The sequence below is a fragment of the Hyperolius riggenbachi genome, chromosome 2 (genome assembly GCF_040937935.1).
Source record: "Hyperolius riggenbachi isolate aHypRig1 chromosome 2, aHypRig1.pri, whole genome shotgun sequence".
Lineage (NCBI taxonomy): Eukaryota > Metazoa > Chordata > Amphibia > Anura > Hyperoliidae > Hyperolius > Hyperolius riggenbachi.
Genome location: NC_090647.1, coordinates 471,073,964 through 471,097,910, shown reverse-complemented (window position 1 = coordinate 471,097,910; position 23,947 = coordinate 471,073,964). Strand labels below are relative to the sequence as shown.

Sequence of the window (23,947 nt, the reverse complement as noted above, 5' to 3'; positions counted from 1 at the left end):
TATCATGTGATTATTGTATATACAGTATGTTGCTGGGGGGAGGAAGGGACAATGTAAAAAATGCGCCTGGGCTCATGGCTCTATAGCTACCCCTCTGTCTTCTATATATTTTTTTCCCTTAAAAAGTTATCAGCTGCAAATATTTTAAGCAACCTCTCCTGCCGCCTGGCTGACCCAGCTATTTAAATCAGGAGTCAGGAGATGAGAACAGAAAAGGATTATGTGCATTGCAGTTTCAAGGACAATATTGTTATTATTATACACCTTGCCTGTAGAAGCTGGTCAAACCAGGGCTTTTGTGTAAAAAGGGTTTTGTATTTCTAGGTCATTCAGTCTGAAAGGTCACACAGTCTGTTATGTAGTGGTAGTGATCACACCTGGGGAAATGGATTCATGCATTGGCATTGATTCACAGTCATGTTTTCTATACAAATCAGTAGCTGCTTCCTTAGTTACTGGTTTGTGAAGGCCAGGGTCATATTTCAGCTTTGTTCACATCTAAAATCGAAATCGCTGACGGCCGCCTTTTGCGATATTGAGTGTGATTTTTTTATTTTTTTTTTACTCCTTCTCGGCGCTTACCTGTGCGCTGCAATTTAGTGTAAAGCACTTTTGCAGAGCGCGTTCAGGAAGTGAACTCTTTGATCCGGAAAATAATAAATACAATATATTTATAAAGATACTGTTATCTCCAGTTTGGATGCGGATTTGAAGCTAAATAGCAGGAGTGCTTTGTTTAACCGTTTCAGTGATGTTCTGCTAGATTTTTTTCCTGGGATAGTAGATTTCAAGCTGTGAGGAATTTAGAGCAAAGTAGAAATGCTGACTTTCAGACCACTTTAACCTGTATAGTATAACACGTGCAAAGTCTAATGCTACTCGCACACACACGTTATTACACATGCATTATGCAACACACAGTGTAAATCCAGCCTCAATGTTTTATTAAGACATAACCTAAACATCAACAGGAAATACTGCTCAGAATGCAATGCCTTCTCATTGTAGGGCCCGTGCCTAGAGCAGACAACCCCATATATGTAATGGTAGTGACTGACTGCAGAATCATCCAGTGGCGATACAACAAGACATATTCAGCTGGAGGTGTGGCCAGACAGGCAGGGAAGCTGCTCACCTGGAGTGAACTCAGCAATGAAGCACCTTGGCAAACAGGCAGCATAATGTAAAGAGATGGAGTGGGATGCTTATATTATACCTCGTCATACAATACCAACACATTCCATTGAGGGCATTCATCAGTGTGTGATTGTGCAGGTAGCAGCACAATAGCCAGGCTGATTATGAAGACTGAGATTGGATCTGTGGGAGAGGGTGCCAAGGTCAACTTTCATACTGCAAAATAAGTACTGTATGAATCATCAAAAAGCCAAGAGTCCTAGTCTGCTCATTATAGTGTACAATGTGTTTGTGTCTATAGCTTTTCAAATGCTTATTCATTCCCTAAGAATTGATCTGGGCTGAGTAGTGAACTTCCAGCCTCGGGCATTAGCGAGATCCATAGGCAGGCAGCGCAGCTTCTAACAGCTCATTCCCTTTGTAGCACCTTTAATCTGTCATCCCTGGATAACTCTCAGATCTACATGCGTGTTGTGCTGATCCTGGTTCAGCTTCACAGTGGTGCTGAGCCGGCTAAGCTCCCAATAATATTTACCTGATACTTAGAGCGAAACTCCATTTTCATACAGTTAAAATGCAATCCTCTCTAGAATACCTCTGTTCAGTGGAAGGAATTTGGTATATGTTATTCATAACAGATTCTTAAAGTGTACCTGAGATGGAGGATTATAAAGGAAATATACATACCTGATTGCTCCCCCGCCGTTCTCTTCTGCCTCACCGTTCTCCCAAAACTGGCCCCAGAAAATCCTCCATTCAGGGCCTGTCTCACTCCCATCGCCAGAAGTATTCTGAGCCTGCGCAGTAGTACTGCACAGGCGCAAAATGCTCCTAGCGACATTATTATTATTATTATTATTTAGTATTTATATAGTGCCAACATATTAGCACTGTACAGTATATATATATTGTCATGTCACTAACTGTCCCTCAAAGGAGCTCACAATCTAATCCCTACCATTATCATATGTCTATGTTTGTATTATGTAGTGTAAGTACTGTAGTCTAGGGCCAATTTTAGGGATGAGCCAATTAACTTATCTGTATGTTTTTGGGGTGTGGGAGGAAACCGGAGTACCCGGAGGAAACCCACGCAGGCACGGGGAGAACATACAAACTCCTTGCAGCTGGTGCCCTGGCTGGGAGTCGAACCGGGGACCCAGCGCTGCAAGACGAGAGCGCTAACCACTACACCACCGTGCTGCCCACATGAACGCAGCGGGAGCAGGCGCCAGCCTGCGTATGCGCAGTTGGCCCCGTTCGACTTTCCGGGACCAATTGCGGGCGAACTGAGTGGCAGAAGAGAACTCAACAAGGAAGAAAGCTGGCACATCCAAAATCCAAAATCAATCTTTATTGGTTCCATGTAAAATTATGGCCAACGTTTTAGAGCCGCATAGGACCCCTTTGTCAAGGCAATATTTGCTCTGAGGCAGAGATCTACAGAAACAAAAAGATAATCAAAGAAATATAAACAAAAAAACAAAACAACCATTTGTACTACCTCAACCAGATTGTAAAGTGTATGTGCTATTGAACCAATCTAAAAACGATTCCAGAGTGGGATAAAAATGATTCCCAAGCAAAAAGATACCACAGCCATGTCACCAGCAACACATTAAAAGCATGCAGATGAAAGCATGCAGACGTCCCAAACTTAGCTTGAGATCGCGTGACCCTGAAAGTCAGATGCAAGAACCAACCAAACAAGACCAAGGTATATAAACTATATGCAGGGCCGGGCCGTGGCATAGGCTGGAGAGGCTCCAGCCTCAGGGCGCAGTGTAGGAGGGGGTGCACAATTCATTCAGCTGTCATTCCTAATTGTGTTTGAAGCAGAAAGAAATAAGAAAAGGAGATACATGGAAGTGACTACAAGCCATATAACTAGAGATTAAGGTGTTGGGGGCCCTGGGGTGCCTCTTAGTCTAATAGCAATCAGTGTGTGACGGCTGGGGTGAAGGGATGGAGGGGTGCACTTTTCTGTCTCAGCCTTGGGTGCTGGAGGACCTTGTCCCGGCTCTGACTATATGCCTCATGTCACATGGCAAACACAGTGACAAAGCCCAACATGCAGTTATGTGCAATCTTAGATTGAAAACAGTGTCTCATGTTAAAAGGACAGCGTGCATTGCATGCAGGACACAAAGATTCAGTATGATTCTAATAATCTGTCTCCTGCTGTGCAAAAGATTCTGCCTAAAGAGGGACAAAGTCAAATGAAACACTGAACTCATTGCAGGCATGTCAAATCAGAGGCAGCACCCTCTGTAATTGTTACAGAGGGTGCTGCCTCTGATTTGGTCACGCAATCTCAAGCTAAGTTTGGGACGTCTGCATTCTTTTAATGTGTTGCTAGTGACATGGCTGTGGTATCTCTTTACTTGGGAATTATCTCACTCTGGAATCGTTTTCGATTGGTTCAATAGCACATACACTCTACTATCTGGTTGAGGTAGTACAAATGGTTGTTTTGGGGTTTTTTTGTTTATATTTCTTTTATTATCTTTTTGATTCTGTAGATCTTTGCCTCAGAGCAAATATTGCCTTGACAAAGGGGTCCTATGCGGCTCCGAAATGTTGGCCATAATTTTACATGGAACCAATAAAGATTGATTTTTGATGTGCCAGCTTTCTTCCTTGTTGAATACTGCATAGAGGGCGTCATCCCTCTTTTGAGCTGTCGCATTAGTGAGTACGAGACAATACTACCAATGTGGCAGAAGAGAACGACGTGGGAGTGATCAGGCCGGAGGGACCTTGAGGAAGCCTCAGGTATGTATATTATTTTTATAATCCCCCAACTCAGGTTCCCTTTAATATGGCCATACACATCCATTTTTTGCATCAATATTGATATTTCGGCAAATTCGATCAATTCGATCAATCCTGCAGGACAAGAAATTTCAGTTGGAAGCATATCACTAGCGGCGTTTGGTTTAAACAAGCAAAGAAGCTACTTTCACCTGTCCACAGAGCAATTCCAGTCTCTTCTCTGCCCGCTGACAGCGTTTTCCTACTTCCAGGGCATTGTGACTTGCACATGCTTGGTGCGCTTTCTGACAGCCATGCACAAGAGCTCATCAGTCTTGCTCATGCACTGTCTGCCCCCTCATGCACTCAGGGGGGAAGGCTGCCATGTATGACATGTCAGGTGTGGGCGGAAACAGGGGTGGAACTTCTGCAACAGCTCTTCCTCTTCCTTTGGCTCACATATTTGACTTTGTAGATGAAAAATGAATGGGCTGCATACAGGAGCATTCGGCATCAGAAAGAAGAGGATAAAGTCAAATAACTGTATGTCTTTATTAAAAGGGCATACCTATGTAGGCAATTTTTATTGAAAAATTATACTTCAGGTTTCCTTTAAGCTATGAATATAGTTTAGTGAACTTTATTTTGACTCTGCAGTGGTGAAACTGTTCTTACCTAGACGAATTATGTCATGTTTTTAGTTCTTTTAGAAAATAGACATACCATAAATCTGGAGCACATTATTTTTAGCTGGTCATTTAGTCTGTGTTATCTCCTCTGAAAATGAGTGTGATATACTTCTTTCTGTTGCCTTTTACGTTTCTGTTTTATAGCCACATAGATCTGTCTAGTTTGCCGCAAGGCAAGATGCAGTCATTAAAGACTCAGGTAACAAAACTATATTGTTGCTGTTGTGCCATCAAGATGGATTATCACAACTTCACTTGTAGCCTTAGTCCCAGGTTTGAGTTACAGCCAAGACATTTATCTGCATGGAAACTGGAGTTAGACTATGAAGGGGGCTGTGACTATGGAAGGGTTTTGTGCTTATGTGATTGTGAACACCTTAAAACAGCAAGGACAACTGTACTATCACAGGAAACATATACATATATATGGTAAGTAGATACATACTTGTTCCCCTTACATAACACATGTATTGTACTGTCTACATTTTGATTTCAGTGAATTTTATATAGTAAATAAAGAGAAAACTGTTTCAGACATTTTCCATCTTTACTACCTCTGACTGAGGCCAATCCTGATTTAATGTCCTCCCTTACTCTTTTTTTCTCTCTCCTAGAACCTGCACTGTCATATCTAGCTTGCTTTGTAATTATGTGAGCACAGCATAGATCGGATTTCATCAGCTTCTGCAGAGGGGTGAGGTGTATTCCTCGTATCACATTGAACTGCCCTCAGCTAATCAGTGAGGTGCAGGAATGTGGGAGGGGAAATAACAAGCTTCCCTCTCCCTGGCAATGTACCAAAAAGAGCCAGGCTGACTGAGATAAGACTTGTTACAGCAGAAACATTTGAGATTATATTGGAATGCTTGCAATACAGGGTCAACTTGTAATCTGCCTAATAAACACAGAGCGCTGGGTAAATGGAATTTGATTTTATGGCTGACATTCCCGCTTTAAAGGAACAGTTAAGGAAATGAATTATTCAGTGGACTTTGAAGAGCACAGCATTACAATACAAAATGTGTGTGTTTTTGTGTGTGTGTGCGTGCAAGCGTGCGTGTGTGTGCGTGTGCGTGTGTCTGTGTGCATGCGTGTGTGTGTGCGTGTTTCCATAGTCCTATGGCCATGGAAAGGTGAGCAGCATGAACATGTAATGTCGTAATGAGTGATCTGCAAGGACTCACACCAAAGCAATCTGTTATTCTCTAAGGCTACTTACACACCAGGACCTTGCGTTTAGGGGACTTTATAGGGCACATAACATGCCCCTAACGCAACGCCTTGTGGTGTTGGAGCAGGACGCTACCAAGAGCCGCGTTACAAGCAGCTCTTGGTGCGCCTGCTCTGTCAGAGGCACTGCAGAGACCACGGATGTAAACACTGCAAGTGCAGTGAATAATAAGTAGCCATGTGCCTGGCTACGTAGCGGCCTCTCCCCGCCTCCTCTCCACCCAAAAAATTAAAAAAAAACTACTGAGCATGTGCAAACCGTCTAACGCGGCTTAGCCACGTGTAAAGTACTGCATGCAGTACGTTATGTAGATGTGCTGCGTTACAATGTAACGCAACGTGGGCACTGTGAACAGCCCATTGATTTTTCATTGCTGTGCGTTGGGGTGCGTTACAGGCTGCTCTAACGTGCGCCTGTAACGTCCCACTGTGAAACCAGCCTCAAGGGCTGTAGATCCTTTATGGCGGATATTCACTATGCAATTTTTGCATCAGATAGTAGCAAAAAAAGTTTCTGTGTTTTTGTGTTAGCCAAACAAAATTTTGAAAAGTAATACGTTTTAATGGCTAACTAATAAAGTTAAATGATGCAAGCTTTCTGGTCTCTAGTCCCCTTCTTCAGGCATATTTCCAGATGTTAGAGGAAGTAAAACACTGATGCAGGTAAATAGTAAAGACAAAGATGACAGTTGTTGCATTGATATTAAAAGGTAAAACTTAGTTTTTTTTTTCTACCTAATTTACATCAGATAGACTGATTGTTCAATCATTTCCAGCACGTCCAATCTGCTTCCGATCAAGTATGGGATCAATTTTTGCAATACTGATCTCAGAATCCATCCCTTTATCGTTGGGAGGCAGATCAGACATGCTGTAAATGATATAATGATCAGGCTATCTGACATGAAAATTGCATCGGCTATATCGGCCATAAGATTCGTAAACTGAGATAGAGGCCTTCATGGATTGGACTTGGATGTTTGATTGAACTGAGATGTGAGGAATTTGGAAGCCAAAGAACATTTGATTAATTAGATAAAGAGTACTTTCCTCCATTGCTTGATGGTCTAGTTCTGACAGCGATGCATGGGCTGTTGGAGACTGTGACTGCCTGGTCTGTGGCTATACTGCACCAAATACAGCAAGCTGAAAAGCAGTGTTGCTTGTGTGTTGTAGCAACTGGCCCCATCACCAACTTTCTCCATTTTTCATTAGTCTCTGATGCAATAGCTCTTCTGTAGCACTGGACCAGATTGGCTAACCTTGAGACTTTGGTAGACAAAATCTAATTTCGGGTTTATAGTTGTCCCTTCTTGAACTGCTTTTGGTAGGTACTAACCAGGGCTGTGGAGTTGGAGTTGAGGAGTGGAGGCTGTCAGTCTAGCAGATTATCGCTAGCCTGGTGATCTTTTAAGGGGGTGCAGCAAGTCACAGGGTAGGGGCCTGCAGCGGGTGGGGTACCTGCGGGTATCCGCGAGTAACCCGAAATGCGGGTCTGGTTTGGGTACCAGATTTAAGCTGTGGGTGCGGGTAGCGAGTTGCGGGTGTGGGTAGGGTTGCGGGTAGCAGTCTGTGGGTGCGGGTCACGGGTAGTGAAAGCAAGCATGTAAACTTTTTTTAGCTTTGGTTTGTGTATAAAAATAGGTTTTATTAACTTTACAGCTCAATGTTACTTTAAATGTGCACTTTAGAAGAAAATGTAAAAAAGCGGGTCGCGGGTAGCGGGTTGGGTAGCGGGCCTGCAGGTCGGGTGCGGGTAGCGGTTCTCCGGGTCGGGTTGCGGGTATCAAATTCACCAGAAAGCGGGTCGGGTGCGGGTAGCGGGTCGAGTGCGGGTATGAAAAAGCGGACCAGTGCAGGCCTCTATCACAGGGGGGGCTGCCAGCAGCGGTACAATGACCCAGAGTCATGTCATTGTGCACACTACATGCCTCTGGGTCCTATTAGGATTATAATATGCCACCTCGGGTTCTCTTTAAGGTTCTCTTTAAGGGGAAAAAGTTCTCACAGAGGTATTTTTTTGCTGGATCTGGAACAATGTGTGGAAGTCCTAGTCCCATTCACTATCAAGTTCCATTTGTGCATGTTATACTTTTGTCATTTGTGGTCTGGGTACTAAGGGACAGAAAAGGAAAAAGTTCCAGCTTAGCTAGCCATTTTCTCTCTGTCTTGCTTTTCAGTGATTCTTGTGTGTAGCGTCAGTTCACAGCCTTTCAGGCCTGAGCGGCAGTGTGACAATCTGACAACCGCTTTGGTAATGGCCATGAGAGAGGGTGACTCATTTGTGAGCCGCTGTCATCTCCCTTCAGCTGCACAGCCTTGGTGAAACAACACCTGTAAGTGATATATCAGAATTCCCTGTAGCTGGTAAATACTGAACCTGACCTCTAACACTGAGCAGTAATGGCATTTAGGCCCTTCTTTATATATCAAGACTGTTCTTTACCTCCAGGCAAAAAATGCTGCTTGGAAAAAAAACTGATACTGTACATGAAACATATCTTCTTATGTGTCTATCTATCTATCTATCATCCCCTCAGCAACGTGACAGTGTGCACAAGCCAATACAGATCCCTCGAAACCAACAATAACATTCAGCCATTTTTTGATGGGACCAATCCATTCTCTGCATCTTGTACATTGTAATTATCAATACATTGTACACTGTATTATCAATATTAGAAGGTATAATATACCATATATAATAATGACTCTTCTCACATTCAGCAATGTATCCTGGATAAGGGACAGCCACCATTACACCCAATATCGGTGAACTCAACAAACGATGAGACCTCCAATTACCGTATATTCCGGCGTATAAGGCGACTTTTTAACCCCTGAAAATCTTCTGAAAAGTCGGAGGTCATCTTATACGCCGGGTGTCAGGCTGCCGGGTGTCAGCACATGTGTTAGGCTGACCTGTAACCGGGTGCTGCTGTCATCAAGAAACGTTGCAGGCTTTGGGATCTTTGTTTTGAATTAAAGTTTCCAGCAATCCAAATGGCATATTGCGATCAGCCGCTCGTGTGGGTAATAGAGCAGCTTCCTTGTTCGGGGGTCACCTGACTGGTGATGTGTGCTCCAATGGTGGCATATGTGCTCACGCCGGAAGAGATTGCCGGCGCACTGTGGAGCGCACATGTCACTGGTTAGGTGACCCGCAACCAAGAAGCTGCTCTATTACCCACGCGAGTGGCTGTTCGCAATATGCCATCTGGATTGCTGGAAACTTTAACTCAAGATGGAAAGCCCGAAGCCTGCAACAATTTCCCGATGACTCAAGCACACGGTACAGCGATGGAGTCATCGGTCCCCGCATGGCCAGCACAGCACGATCTCTGTTCCCTCCCACTGCAATGCCAGTTGCTACTATCGGTATCTTTTATTCAGTAAATATTTTATACTGTTTATCTCCTATATTGTCCTATGATGTCCTATGATAAATGTTTTATGAAACAATCATTTTGATGTGAGGTAATATGAGGTGCAAAGGGGTTGGTATACAGGGGTGGGACTGGTGGATGGAGGATGCAGAGAGGGGGTAGTCTTATACGGCGAGTATATCCCAAACGCTGTATTTTAACTGGCAAAGTTGGGGGGTTGTCTTATACGCCCAGTCGTCTTATACACCGGCATATACGGTAGCTCTAAAAGCACTTGAAAAAGCTTAGGGCCATCTCTAACCACTCAGGCAGTGCTAAAGTGGCAAAGTCATTAGTTTTCTCTTCACTACATAGTCAAACATGCACTCCTCCTCCACATTCCAGTGTATCACCTCAAAAAGAAGCAGGGGAGGACTGGCCAGGAGGGAAGGGGAGAGATTTCCCCCCAGGCTGCCTCTCATTTAAAGCGGAATGAAACCCAGCATTTCTACTTTGCTCTAATAAATTATTTACAGCATATTATATATTTTTTTTACTAGAGCTGCATTCAAAGGGTTACCACAGGCTTTAGAAGCTTCCCTGCCTGCAGAGCTGGCCGCTTCCGAAACTTTACATGTTATCTTGTGTTTAATTGTATTAAGTGAGAAATGTAAACAAAGCCTTCTCTTACACTGCCAGGTCCCCTGAACAAAGTCAGACAAGCATAAAGGCTTTCTGATGTTTTCTGATTAAGTTAGAGGATGAATAAAGCAGTTATAAATAAAATGCACAGTCAGCTCTCAGAGTAAAATAAAAAGCCCAATCTACACGATACGATTCTTTATACGATTCAATTACGATTCTATTTACGATCCGATTAAATCCGACATGTCCGATCGGGATTCGATTCGATTCAATTAGATTTGTCGTTGCAAAACAATGGCGAATTGAATCGAATAGAATCCTGATCGGACATGTCGGATTTAATCGGATCGCAAATAGAATCGTAATCTAATCTTATAAAGAATCGTATCGTGTAGACTGGGATTTAGAAACATATAATTTCTAAATGAATACTAATACTTATGCACAAAAGCAAATATAATAACTGTATGGCATATAAAAAGTAGGAAAACATGTTTATATTGAATATTATGTCAGGGTTTTATACCGCTTTAATGATTTAAGGCTAGTACAGTGCCTGGTGCATGCATGTTTTTGTATAAGGCAATGTGAACCACTGAGGGAAATAAACGCCCAATTACATAGCAATTAGAAGGCGGGCAAGCTGGTAAATATAGACAGCATGATGCAGAGCAGAGGCTTGCCTGCAGGGTCCATGGGAAAAAAATCTGTCTGTCTCTCACCATTGTTAATATGACTCAATGTGCACAGCTACATAAGGTATTGTCTAGGTTGAAAAGCTTTCAACAGTCCCTAGACTCCAGAAGGGCTGCGTGCAGACAGTCCCTTCTGCATTGGTGCCCCACGTGACTACTGGCATATAGCACATGGGGCATGTGTGTGATGTCATTTGGGCTTGGGCTGACATGAAAACGAGCCTCTAGTTTGTGTTTTCACTCCAGGCTAAAAGGTCCCAGTCCTCCCCTGCAAAGAAGCCTCTTATAGTGTAAAACTGTACCAGCTATTAAAAATATAAAATTGCCATACACTCACAATCTTGCAGCTTTAAAGTTGTTCTGTGGGGTGTGCTGAGGGTAAAAACAGACATTTACCTGGGGATTCTATCAGCCCCCTGTAGCAGTCATGTCCCCTGCCGTCCTCCTCCGTCCTGACCAAGGTCAAATGAGACATTGATCACTGCCTCCCAATCAGAATATGGACAGTCTAATCTAGTGGCTATCAGTCCATGCATGCCATCTACTAACACCGTGTTCATTGCTGCCTGACCTATCTATTTATGTGCGTCTGTACAAGTTTCTCTAGTACTGAAGCCAGTCCTTCTCAAGGGAATAGCAGCTGTTTGTATTGAATTGTATTCAGAAAATTGCTACTGTGTTCTGCTGCACTTCTCTAAAGGAAAGAAAAGGCACACTTTGATGTCAACACGCATAAACATATACATACTTGCGGTGGCTGGATAGTGTAATGGTTAAGGGTTCTGCCTCTGACACAGGAGACCTGGGTTCAAACCACGGCTCTGCCTGTTCAGTAAACTGCACCTATTCAGTGAGGAGTTCTTTGGGACAGACTCCCTAACACTGCTACTGCCTACTGAGTGCGCTCTAGTGGCTGCCTCGCAAGCACTTTGAGTCCACAGGAAAAAAAGTGCTATACAAAAAAAGCAATTATACAAAAAAAAAAAAAAAAAAAAAGAAAGCAATTATTACTTTATTTCAACACATAGGCCCTTACTCAATTAACTTGTTCTTCTAGGTTTTCTCATAAGCTTTCTCCTAGTTGATGTTTTTACAGCCTATCAATAAAAATGTCAAAATTTGACAGTACTTTTCACCTACTTATGGTACTTTTTCAGTTGCAGAGTGTTTAAAAGTTATTTTATACAGAAAATGAAAATCACCTACTAGGTGAAAAAGTAAATTGATAAGGCCCATGGTGCGTACAAGTAAAAAAGTCACCTGGCGATAGCTGCTTGTAAAATATCAGTAAAATGACTGCTTAATTCCAATAGTAATCTTTACCCATATTTTGCTATGACCTAACCTAACCATACTCTCACACAGAACCGTCCCTCTTCTAATGTGTAACCCTAATGCCTAGTACACACCATACACTTTTCTGTAAGATTGTCTGTTAGATTTACCTGCTAGATAGATCATTTCCAACATGTTGGAAATTATCTATTTAACTGCCTAGCAATTAAGCATTGTTCTACTCAGCAGGAGATAACCAGAAGACAATGCACCAGAGATAATGACCAGTCTCTACCAGTAATTTACAGAAAGTAATCTAATTACAGAAAATCTTGCAGAAAATCTAACAGAAAAATCTAACAGAAAATTATATGGTCTGTACTAAGCATAAGACCCCTTTAAAAGCTGTGATTAGTGACTATAAATGGTAAATAGTGTCTATAAGCAGTTATAAATGGAATACAAGCAGTTATAAATGGATACAGGGCAGGGCCAAGGCAGAGGCGAGAGAGGCTCCAGCCTCAGGGCACAGTGTAGGAGGGGGCACACAACTCACTCAGCTATCATTCCCCTATTGTGTTTGAAGCAAAGAGAAATAAAAAAAGGGTTTACATGGCAGTGACTGCAGCCAGATAACTAGAGATTAAGGTGTTTGGGGGGGGGGGGGGGGCAGGGGCACCTCTTAGTCAAATAGCAATCAGTGTGTTGATGGCTGGGGTGAGAGGAATGGAGGGGTGCACTTTGGTGTCTCAGCCGTGGGTGCTGGTGGAATTTATCCTGGCTCTGCATGTATAATAAAAAAAAGTGTTCATTTGCCTTGTGGTCTTGGTGGGGATTGCCCGGAACCTCTTGCCTGATTTAAACCACCTGAAGAGACTCTGGCTTGGGTGAGAGTAGTCACCAGCAATTTTCATTGCCCTAGAGCGCAGTCTGACCTTGTAGATGAGGTCTGAAGGTGGGAGGTTTCCCATTAATTCTCTCCGCTGAGCTGAGACCCTCTGAATTTTGTATCTATCGCTGGCTGAAGGCATACTAGACCAAAATAGATGAGCAAATGACTGACTTGATGGTGGCAGAGTAGAAAGTAGGCCATGTCAAACTTCTTGAGTTGGCGAAAGAAGAAGAGCCTTTCCTGCGCTACCTTCTGGGTTGTGATGGTGTTTGCTGGCCAGATCAGGTTGTCAGAGATATTAACGCCCAGGAGGTGGAAGCTGGGTACCCTTACAACCTCATTCCCAACAATGACTATGGGAGGAGGTGTATAGAAGTGCTTCCTGAGGTCTATGACCATCTCAACGGTTTTGGGTGTGCTTAGGACCAACCTTTTCTCTCTGCAGCGACAATTGTAGTATCGTCTCTAAATTTGATGATCTTGATGGAGTGTTTGAACAGAACACAGTTAAGACTGAAATTTGCGTGTTTATTTTGACCATCTCACTGCCTGCTCTATTTTACCTTACCAAATGTACATGTGAATCTGCTTGACTCTCTCTTCACATTTAATGCTGCATCCTTTTTTTCGACAGCAATTATGATTTGAACCTAGCCCACCACCATGAACATTGATCGCTCCACAGTTTGATGTTTTGTCCATCAAAACCACAGGATATGCATTTAATCACTGAGCAGGAAAGCATTATGCATTGCAGAAAAGAAATGTCACACAGTAGCTGAATAGACACATGTTTTCCCACTGGCTATCACTCCTTTGTCCGGATCTCATTCTCCAGCTTTCCATCATACACCCACTCCTCAGCAGCCAACATTTGGCTTCTTTGTGTTTGTGCAAATAAATGGCAAAAAGCAGAAAGAAAGCAGTGTGTTGTTTTAAGTGCACTGCTATGGAAAGTGTTTACTTTCCTTCCTAGACAATGTTGTGCCTATAGCGTATGTATACTGTATCCCTCTCTGTAATGTGCATTGGTCAGTAGACTATGTAGATGTACAGAGCTTTGATTTATTCCCTTGTGTTATACTTGTGTTATATGGTACTTGTGTTCATCAAGGCATTGCAGAGTACATTTAGTTGAAGACTTTTTGTTAATGTGGGGCTTATCCTGGGCACAGGGGACTGGCTAGGGGCAGTAATCCACTCAGTGTGACCATCTCAGCTCCATGCAAACAAGATCCAACTGTCCTCTTACAAACAAAACTTCTCACATACCCCTCATTTCCTCTGGAACTCCCTTCTTAAATCACTCTCCAAACTTGCTGGGGCTTAACCAGTGGTGTAGCAATAGGGGATGCAGAGGGGCCCAAGCTCTTTAGTTACGCCACTGGGTGTAACTAAAAATTCATGGTACTGCCAACAAAACTTTCCCTTAGGCAGCTGCTTCTCATTTCTGTGTGTTGCTTCCAATTTTCCCTCTCCTTGGTAGCCTCTTCTTCCAATTTCAGCAAACCCTTTTCCAGCTCCAGCCACCCACACGTAACAGCAGTCGCCCAAAGCGCAGGCCTGCATGGCCTTTCCAAAAATGTGGCTTTGATATTGCCTGTGGAGAGATCTCTTCTATTTCTTAGTACAGTCCAAAGGGGGATTCCCTAATAATTTTATGCTGTGGTTATACTATGTCAGCATTGTTTGAAAGACTAATTTTCAGCTCTCCTCAGTCTTTTTTTAAAGGAGAACTTCAACCAAAACAAACATACTGACATTAAGTTACATTAGTTATGTTAATTACAATAGATAGGTAATATAATCTCTTACCCACCCTGTTTTAAAAGAACAGGCAAATGTTTGTGATTTCATGGGAGCAGCCATCTTTTCATGGGGGCAGCCATCTTTTTGGTTGAAAGGAGGTGACAGGGAGCATGAGACAGTTCCAACTGTCACTGTGTCCTGATCACCCTTTCCAGCTGCACGTGCTAGGCTTCAAATCTTAAATTTAAAAAAATAAAAAAAAGTTGCACCAAAACAGCAGAAGGAGAACAACAGCATCAGAAAATGTGGGCAGTTTTCTTCTGTGTAGCTAAAAATGAGGCTTGCGTAAGAAAGACAAAGTTCTGATGCTGTGAAACTGTTAAAGAAACACCAAGCCTTTTCAGTGCTGCTGAGTAGATTTTTAGTCTAGAGGTTCACTTTAACCTTTTTAATTAGAGAGTAAAAAAACTAGTATTGCAGATTTCTCCTGACACTAAAAAAGTAGAATGAGTTTTAGAGCTTAGGACGGATCTAGCTTTCATGGATATGTTTTACATTGTTAGGAGACTGTGTAATCCTTTTCATAGACAGCCTTGTATTTACAGGTGAAATAAAGCTTGGTTATTTTAAATGAAGCTGTCTAAGGAATAAGCAAAACTTCAGGGAATGAGAGGGAACATTTACAAGGATTTTCCTCTTAATAGTTAATGCCACGTTTTACTTGCTGGCGGATGCTATACTCCTATCAGTACTAGGCAAATATTTATCTCTATATAGGATGTTTGAGCAGGTTGTCTGTGTTGATGTTCATATTAATCTTCATGTAGAAGAGCACACCTGAGCTAGTAAAAAAGTGGATTTTGCTTACTTTGGGCTCTTCCAGTCCCCAGTAGTGTGTCAGGTCCCTCTGCATTCTGTGGATCCCGTCCATTGCCCTGCTGCTAACTCTGAAATATCTGCAACTCTGAAATATCTGCAACCAGTCGCGCCATCGGCTCATATGTGGTCCCGTCTGCATGCCTCAAAAAACGCCCCCCCCCCCTCCCCATCACTTGGAGCAGTGCTGTCCAACTTCATGGGCATGGAGGGCAGCGCCGAAAAATGGGTGTGGCCATGGTCCAGAATGCGGGTGTGGCCACGGGTGGAGACAAATTTACATGAACTTAGCAATGTGGGACATTAGATTAGGACAGTGGTGGTGAACCTTTTGGAGGCCGAGTGTCCAAACTGCGACCCAAAAGTCACTTATCTATTGCAAAGTGGCAACAGCAATTTAAACTACATACAAACGTTTTAACTCATACATGAACATTATGGAAAATTCAAGTTGAAAATAAACTGTGAAGATAAACAATTTCATCCATCCTACTCCTGAAAAATGTGTTTTTTTTAGAACCTCCCAGTTTTATTTTCCGTTTTAAAAAGCTAAAAAAGTAGGTTTAATGCTATTGTCTCATGATGACGATTCAGCTTTTCCATAGTCTCACAGTTCGCAATCACGTGACCCCCAACAAGACAAATTCAGCAATCATGAGGCCCCCAACAAGACACATTCAGCAATCATGATGCCCCCAACAAGACAAATTTAGCAATCATGAGGCCCCCAAAAAATCATGAGGCCCCCAACAAGACACATTCAGCAATCTTGAGGCCCCCAACAAGACAAATTCAGCAATCGTGATGCCCCCAACAAATCATGAGGCCCCCAACAAGACAAATTCAGCAATCATGAGGCCCCCAACATGACAAATTCAGCAGTCATGAGGCACATAAATAGACAGCATTTCACATAAATAAGCAGAATGCCCCTTTAATATGGTAGACACCTCTCACCTGGCTTCTAAATTCTCCTCTACTGGCTGCTGTGCCTGGCAATAGTGTTTTGGGCTGGATTGGGGATGATGTGTGGGCTGAATTGCCAGGTGACAGGTGTCCCCCCAGTTAGGTAGTGACAGGTGCCCCCCCCCAGCTAGATAGTGACAGATGTCCCCCCCAGCTATATAGTGACAGGTGCCCCCCCCAGCTAGATAGTGACAGGTGCCCCCCCAGTTAGATAGTGACAGGAGCCCCCGCCAGTTAGATAGTGACAGGAGCCCCCCCAGCTAGATAGTGACAGGTGTCCCCCCAGCTAGATAGTGACAGGTGTCCCCCCAGCTAGATAGACGACAGGTGCCCCCCTAGCTAGATAGTGACAGGTGCCCCCCTAGTTAGATAGTGACAGGAGCCCCCCCAGTTAGATAGTGACAGGAGCCCCCCCCCCAGTTAGATAGTGACAGGAGCCCCCCCCCCCCCCCCCAGTTAGATAGTGACAGGAGCCCCTCCCAGCTAGATAGTGACAGGTGTCCCCCCAGCTAGATAGTGACAGGTGTCCCCCCAGCTAGATAGTGACAGGTGCCCCCCAGCTAGATAGACGACAGGTGCCCCCCCAGCTAGATAGTGACAGGTGCCCCCCTAGTTAGATAGTGACAGGAGCCCCCCCAGTTAGATAGTGACAGGAGCCCCCCCCCCTCCCAGTTAGATAGTGACAGGAGCCCCCCCAGCTAGATAGTGACAGGTGCCCCCCCAGCTAGATAGACAACAGGTGCCCTCCCCAGCTAGATAGTGACAGGTGCCCCCCCCAGTTAGATAGTGACAGGAGCCCCCCCAGCTAGATAGTGACAGGAGCCCCCCCCCCAGCTAGATAGTGACAGGAGCCCCCCCCCCCAGCTAGATAGTGACAGGAGCCCCCCCCCCAGCTAGATAGTGACAGGTGTCCCCCCAGCTAGATAGTGACAGGTGTCCCCCCAGTTAGATAGTGACAGGTGTCCCCCCAGCTAGATAGTGACAGGTGTCCCCCCAGCTAGACAGTGACAGGTGTCCCCCCAGCTAGATAGTGACAGGTGCCCCCCTAGTTAGATAGTAACAGGAGCCCCCCCAGTTAGATAGTGACAGGAGCCCCCCCCCCAGTTAGATAGTGACAGGTGCCCCCCCAGCTAGATAGTGACAGGTGCCCCCCACTTAGATAGTGAAAGGAGCCCCCCAGCTAGATAGTGACAGGTGCCCCCACCAGTAGCGAGCCCGTTACCTCTCTCTCCTGTGTCCCCGCTGCCGCTGCCGTTGCCTCACAGCTCAGACCTCACAGATCGCGGCGACTGAAGCAAGCACAGCGCGCGCATGACACCCGCGCGGCAGAACGTCACATGCGGAAGTGACTAATGATTCACTTCCGCATGTGATGTACTCCGTGTGGGTACCATGCACACTCTGTTGTTTACCTCAGTTATGTAACCCTTTTATAAAGAAACGTTGGAGGGTGTGGATAGGGTGAATGCTTTGTTGCACCGTGAGCAGGAAGAAACAGATGATGAAACTCTCCTGAGTTATAGCTGTAGTGCTGACCACAAAAAGGTAATCTCTCAGCAGCACAGAGAAGAAGTAGGTGGAACTAGGTCATCTGAGCTCACAGGGGAAGACTGGTGACCTATCCCAGCTTCACCCCTGACTACCTCATGTAGGTGATGATAATGGAATAGAGGTAGGTGTTTGGACAACTCACACATTTGCTGTTCAGTTACTCAAGCAGCATCCATCTTTCGCAGAGGAAGACATTTTTTCAATACCAAGCAGTGTTAAAAATAATAATTGAAAAGTAGTTTTTGAGCAATGTGCATGCTTTAATGCTCGCGTTACCTAGGTGATGTGAGTCCTGCTAATAGGGCAATAGGCACTACCTTGACACAGTAAAATAGCTTTGTGCTTCCTGCGCACAGCAACTTTTACATACTTTTGCGCATATACATCTATGATTCTACAATATTCTTATTCTAACTTTGTTGTAAAAGTAAACCTTTTGCCACCTGTCTTGAGTGCCACTTCATATTCTCCTGTCATCTCATTAAGCTTCATTATGATCCCATAGGCAGAGATCTCTGTATCTTTTTCTGAGGTAATTTGTAATTATGGTAGCCATAAAACGAAGATGTTGAGGTGAAGTTTGAGAATACAATGGAGAGTATACAGAGTCTTGCACTGAAGTCCGGCATCACTTTGGACAGCCTCATTAGGGGCTTTCTGGTTTACTCTGGAGAAAACTGACTCTGCAATGCAGTTAATAGCAGGGTAAACAGCCACTTCAAACAGGTAAGAGGAAAGATTTCAGTGCAGGGTGTAACTAGTAGTGATTGGCAAACTACTTTCTTTTGATTTACTTACACTTCCTTAAAATGTAATGCCAAAAGCATTGACTACCAATTGTGGTTGATAGGTGATGCAAAAGTAAAGCAAAGCTAACTTGCTTTTAGTGCTAGGAGCTATATACCTGTATATATTTATTATCACTATCACTATTACTATTATTAAAAGGCATTTTATGGCATTAAGGAGTTGTAGGGCAGATGCTGGCCAGTCCACGTGGGCCTTACTCTATCCCTGCTGTGTGTGTCCTTCCCAGCTTTATTGAAGCCTGTATCTCCTGCATTTGCTGATCTATCTCTCATATGGCAGCCAATGCAGTTGGCACATGCATCAATAAAGCTGTGGAGGACACACAAAGTAGAAGGATTGAGTAAGAGGCACTGAGTGTGCCATTCAATGTATGTACACCTGATGAAGGGGATATGCCCCGAAACATGTCATGTATTACTGTGATTTGATAAAACGCAAGTTTGAAGCCAATTGAGTGCCTCCTTCGTATCTACTACTAAGAGGCACTGAGTGACCTGCCGGCCAGCATCTGCTTGTATACTCTTGTGACAGGTAGGCAGGCCAGTCTTTCATGCACCACCCTGAGACCATACTTGTTTTCCGCAGATGATTTTCCTCATTTAGTGCGCGTTTTAATGGACTACAATACACTGCCAGCAGTCTATGGGAAATGCATGCGGTGTGTGATTTGTAGGTGCACTGGAATTGTGCTACAAAGATCTGAGCCTTTAATGAGATCTGAGCCTTTTTAAAACAATCTTACTGCTTCTATGTAATATGAGGAGTTACTTAAAGGATCTACTGTATTCAAAGTATACTTATTCAGTTTACCATTATACTACAGTGTTGTTAAAGTGAACCTCCGGACTAAAAATCGACTCAGCAGCACTGAAAAGGCTTTGTGTTTCTTTAACAGTTTCACAGCATCAGAACTTTGTTTCTCTTATACAAGCCTCATTTTTAGCTGCACAGATGAAAACTGCCCGGGCTTTTTCCCCTGATGCTGTGCAAAGCATGATGGGATTTCTGATTTTGTTGTTCTCGTTCTGCTGTTTTGGTGCAATTTTGGTTTTTTTTACATTTTGAATTTGACATTTGAAGCCTAGCGTGTGCAGCTGGGAGGGGTAATCAGGACACAGGATAGTTGGAACTGTGTCTCCTGCTCCTTGACACCTCCTTTCAACCAAAAAGATGGCTGCCCCCATGACAAAGATGACAGCCCCCATGAATCACAAACATTTGCCTGTTCTTTTAAAACAGGGTGGGTAAAAAATTATATTACCTTTCTATTCTAGTTAACATAACTAATGTAACTTAATGACAGTATGTTTGTTTAGGCTGAAGATCCCCTTTAAGACTGTACAATCAGGATCGTAGTGCTGATGGGCATCTTGACCCTACAGCTGCACTACGGTGTCACTCATTCTTCAGAGCCCTTCCACCTTCCCACCTAATACTGCCGGGTCTGATATTGGTCTACTACAGTAGGGCATCTTCCCTGTTCCATGCGTTCCTCCTCATTTGCAGCCAAGTCTTCCATGTGTAGCCTCCTCTTCCATAAGTAGCAACTCCCCTCCCCCGTTACATGTCCTTGGGCCCCGTATATCTAATGGCCCAGAGATCTGGCCACACTGTAAGTAACATAACAGATTCCTGATAGTGACCTATTCACTTTACTAGTAATTATTAGAAGAATAAATGAGCAGTTCTTTCTATAGGATTGATCATCTACATTGCATCATGGGAATAAGTCGAGAGGACACATATATCCTAGAAGGTGTTTTTATGTTCTAGCCATAGTTTCCCTTATCCATATCCTGGTCTCGCCCACCACACTGCAGGGTTCACCCTCCTGTTCCTCTCACCACCACTGGAGATGTCCCCATTGGTCACAATCTGGGGATCATTTGCAGCAAAGTAGTTCAGTACCCACTAAGGGCAGCAGTGCCTCACTTCTGGCAGGATGCTGTGGTGACATCACAGTGACTCTATTCTCCAGCAAAGATGCATTCCACTGATGCCAAGATCGGCAGGGCCCTGACACATACTTTGTGCTATAGGAAGAGCTATTATAAGATTCAGTGCCTCATACAGTGATACATATTGATGTCTTCATTTTGAATTTAATGCTTCAACATTATCAACTAAACTCGTCCTTTTCTGTTTTTTTGTTTACAGTCGGCAGAGTTCTTTGAGATGCTGGAGAAGATGCAGGTAAGAGTGATGTTAATCGTAGCAAGAACGGCATGCTTGTGTGGTATTGGACACTTTTTAAAGAGGAACTTTACTAAAAAAAAGAGTAGGTGGGGGGGAATAAATCAATGTTTGGCAAACTGAGACATTAAAGAATAGAAGAGAGATCAAGAAATGATTGTTATTCACCATGTAATTTGTTCCTGTTGTTTGATCCACAAACTCTGCTAGTCATCATCTTTACTACTGGCAGACAAGAACTACCATTATTTATAACCACACCCACTAACAATGCGATATGATAAAATGTTTTTTATATACACTGTGTGTATATATATATATATATATATATATATATATATATATATATATGTGTGTGTGTGTATAATGTATATATATATATATATATATACCGTATATAATTATAGGACGATCCTGCTTGTTTGGCAGATAGAAACTGCAGTTTTTTCCCACAATGCAGTGAGGTTCACAGACAGGAAACTGTCATGACCATGGTCGTGACATCACACTGTGGGAGGGTTTTCACCTCAGTATCAGCCATACAGAACCCCCGATGATCTATTCAAGAAAAGGTATTTCTCATGGAAAATGGGGTATCCGCTACTGTTTTGAATAAAGTTCGATCCTTGGTTGAAGTTCCCCTTTAGATTTTTGTGTTAGTCTTTACTGGCCTACTCTTTAGAACACCTGACAATGTTCTCCCAAGCTGCTCCTTATACAGTGGTGTTCCTAGCTTTTTCTGGCTGATGGTCATGTTGTACAGTGTGTTTGATGTATTTGATTCAGCCATTCCAGAGAAATTCCTTTTAGCAAAACCAGTTACGTGACCCAAGTATAGAGCTGCAGAAAGAATGGAATCTTCTGACACCCCACCCCCACCTACTGCCATTTCTTTCTTCTGTGGAGCACAGGGAGGAGGCAGAAAGGTAAGCTCAGAGGGAAAGGTGTTCCCAGCTTCTCCCTGACTATCTCACAAACCTAAACCACAACTTAACCACTTGAGGACCCAGCCTTTACCCCCCCTTAAGGACCAGCGCTGTTTTTTATGATCTGTGCTGGGTGGGCTCTGCAGCCCCCAGCACAGATCAGGTTGCAGGCAGAGCAATCAGATCACCCCCCTTTTTTCCCCCTTATGGGGATGATGTGCAGGGGGGGTCTGATCGCTCCTGCCTGCTTGAGTGTTGCGGGGGGGGACCTCAAAAGCCCCCCTCCGCAGCGAAATTCCCCCCCTCCCTCTCCTACCTCTCCCCCTTGGTGATCGGGGCTGCACAGGACGCTATCCGTCCTGTGCAGCCTGTGACAGGCTGTCCTCTGTCACATGGCGGCGATCCCCGGACGCTGATTGGCCGGGGATCGCCGATCTGCCTTACAGCGCTGCTGTAGCAGCAGCGGCGTTCAATATAAACAAAGGAGACAAACGTCTCCTACGTTTACATTTAGTCTGCGAGCCGCGATCAGCGTCTCGCAGGCTATTCACGGAGACCCGCTCCGTGATCTAACAGGAAACGGCCGCTCGTGCGAGCGGCCTTTCCTGATTAATTAGGGAGGCACCTGGCGACGCAGATGTGCATCGCTGGTCCTCCAGCTACCACTTTGCCGCCGCACGGTATGAGTGTGCGGTCGGCAAGTGGTTAAAAGAACTAAACAAAGTAATGTCAAACAAATATTACTCCCTCCTCAGCTGCCATTAGATTCCTTAAGAATGTATTGAGATTCATACAAGTCACAGCCTCTAGATGGGTGACCAGGCTGTTGATGCATGGGCGGGATTACCCATAGTCTGGCATCCTTGGAGCATACCCACGCATGAAAACTGAACTGCATAGTTGCCCAAAGGTTGACTTGAATACAGTGGCGGTCTCTGCTCCTTTCTGCTCCCATTGTGACATTACTTCCTGCCCACGTTTTCCTCACCTGCATAAGCGGGGGATGTGATGTCACATTGTGGATGGAGAAGGGCGGGGCCAGCCACTGCTTCCAGGTCAAGCTTCAAGCAACCATGCCAATAGTCGGATTTGGTTGGAACTTGACATCAAGGATATTGCACTAATTGAATCAGATAACAGATAGCACAGACTGTAAACACAGTAAAAGTGGCCATACACTTATAGATTTGCAGCAGATTCGACCATCGGATAAATTTCTGTTGGATGCCTGTAAAGTCGAATCTGACAGGAATCTATCTGATGTGTGCCACACTCTAGGAACAGATTTCCAATAGATTTCAGAATGAAATCTATTGGAAATCGATCTAAATCGACCTATATGTTCCATCCAGTCAGATAGATCAAGTTGATCAAAATCGGCCACAAATCGAATGATCAGCTAATTCGGTAGAACTGATTTCCGATCAATCCATTCAATAGAATTGATCTATCGATCAATGGCTTAAATCGACCAGTGTATGGGCCCCTTAAGTCCCCTATATGGTGCTCTGTTTAGTTTATTAAAAAGAACCCAAGGTGAGAGACATATGGAAGCTGCCATATTTATTTTCTGGCCAGTAGTGTCTGACTCACACATATGAAACAAGCATACAGCTCATCGTGTCAGATTTTGGTCAGAAACACCCGATCTGCATGCTTGTGCAGGGTCTATGGCTAAATGTATTAGAGGCAGTGGATCAGCAGGACAGCCAGGCAATGTACATTGTTTAAAAGAAAATACGGTAAATATGGTAGCCTCCATACATCTCTCATCTCAGGTTTCCTTTAAGATTAGGGCATCTTTAAGGCTACTTAAACACCAGGACGTTGCGTTTAGGGGACGTTATAGGGCACATAACGTGCCCCTAACGCAACGCCTGGTGGTGTTGGAGCAGGACGCTACCAAGAGCCGCATTACAAGCAGCTCTTGGTGCGCCTGCTCTGTCGGAGGCTCTCCGCATCACGTGGTCCCGCCAGCCAATCAGCGGCCGCTCCAAAGAGTAAACACTGCAAGTGCAGTGAATGCCAAGTAGCCATGTGCCTGGCTACGTAGCGGCCTCTCCCCGCCTCCTCTCCGCCCCTAAAATAAAAAAAAAACACCCGTACTGAGCATGTGCAAACAGTCTAAAGCGGCTTAGCCGCGTATAAAGTACTGCATGCAGTACGTTGTCTTGACGTGAAGCATTACTGTGTA

General features: G+C 44.1%; 1 protein-coding gene across 13 annotated transcripts in view; it reads left to right on the top strand.

Annotated features, from left to right (window-relative positions):
- RAP1GAP2 (RAP1 GTPase activating protein 2) overlaps window positions 1–23,947 on the top strand; it is an 863,455-nt gene that overhangs the window by 655,787 nt on the left and 183,721 nt on the right. For 11 of the 13 annotated variants that reach the window (XM_068270219.1, XM_068270220.1, XM_068270217.1 and 8 more), the window contains one exon: window positions 20,792–20,827. In XM_068270219.1, the coding sequence (XP_068126320.1) occupies window positions 20,792–20,827 (36 nt within the window). Of the gene's footprint in view, window positions 1–18,493; window positions 18,551–18,573; window positions 18,636–20,791; window positions 20,828–23,947 lie in introns of those variants that run through there. The other 2 variants (XM_068270228.1, XM_068270229.1) reach the window with 2 other exon arrangements.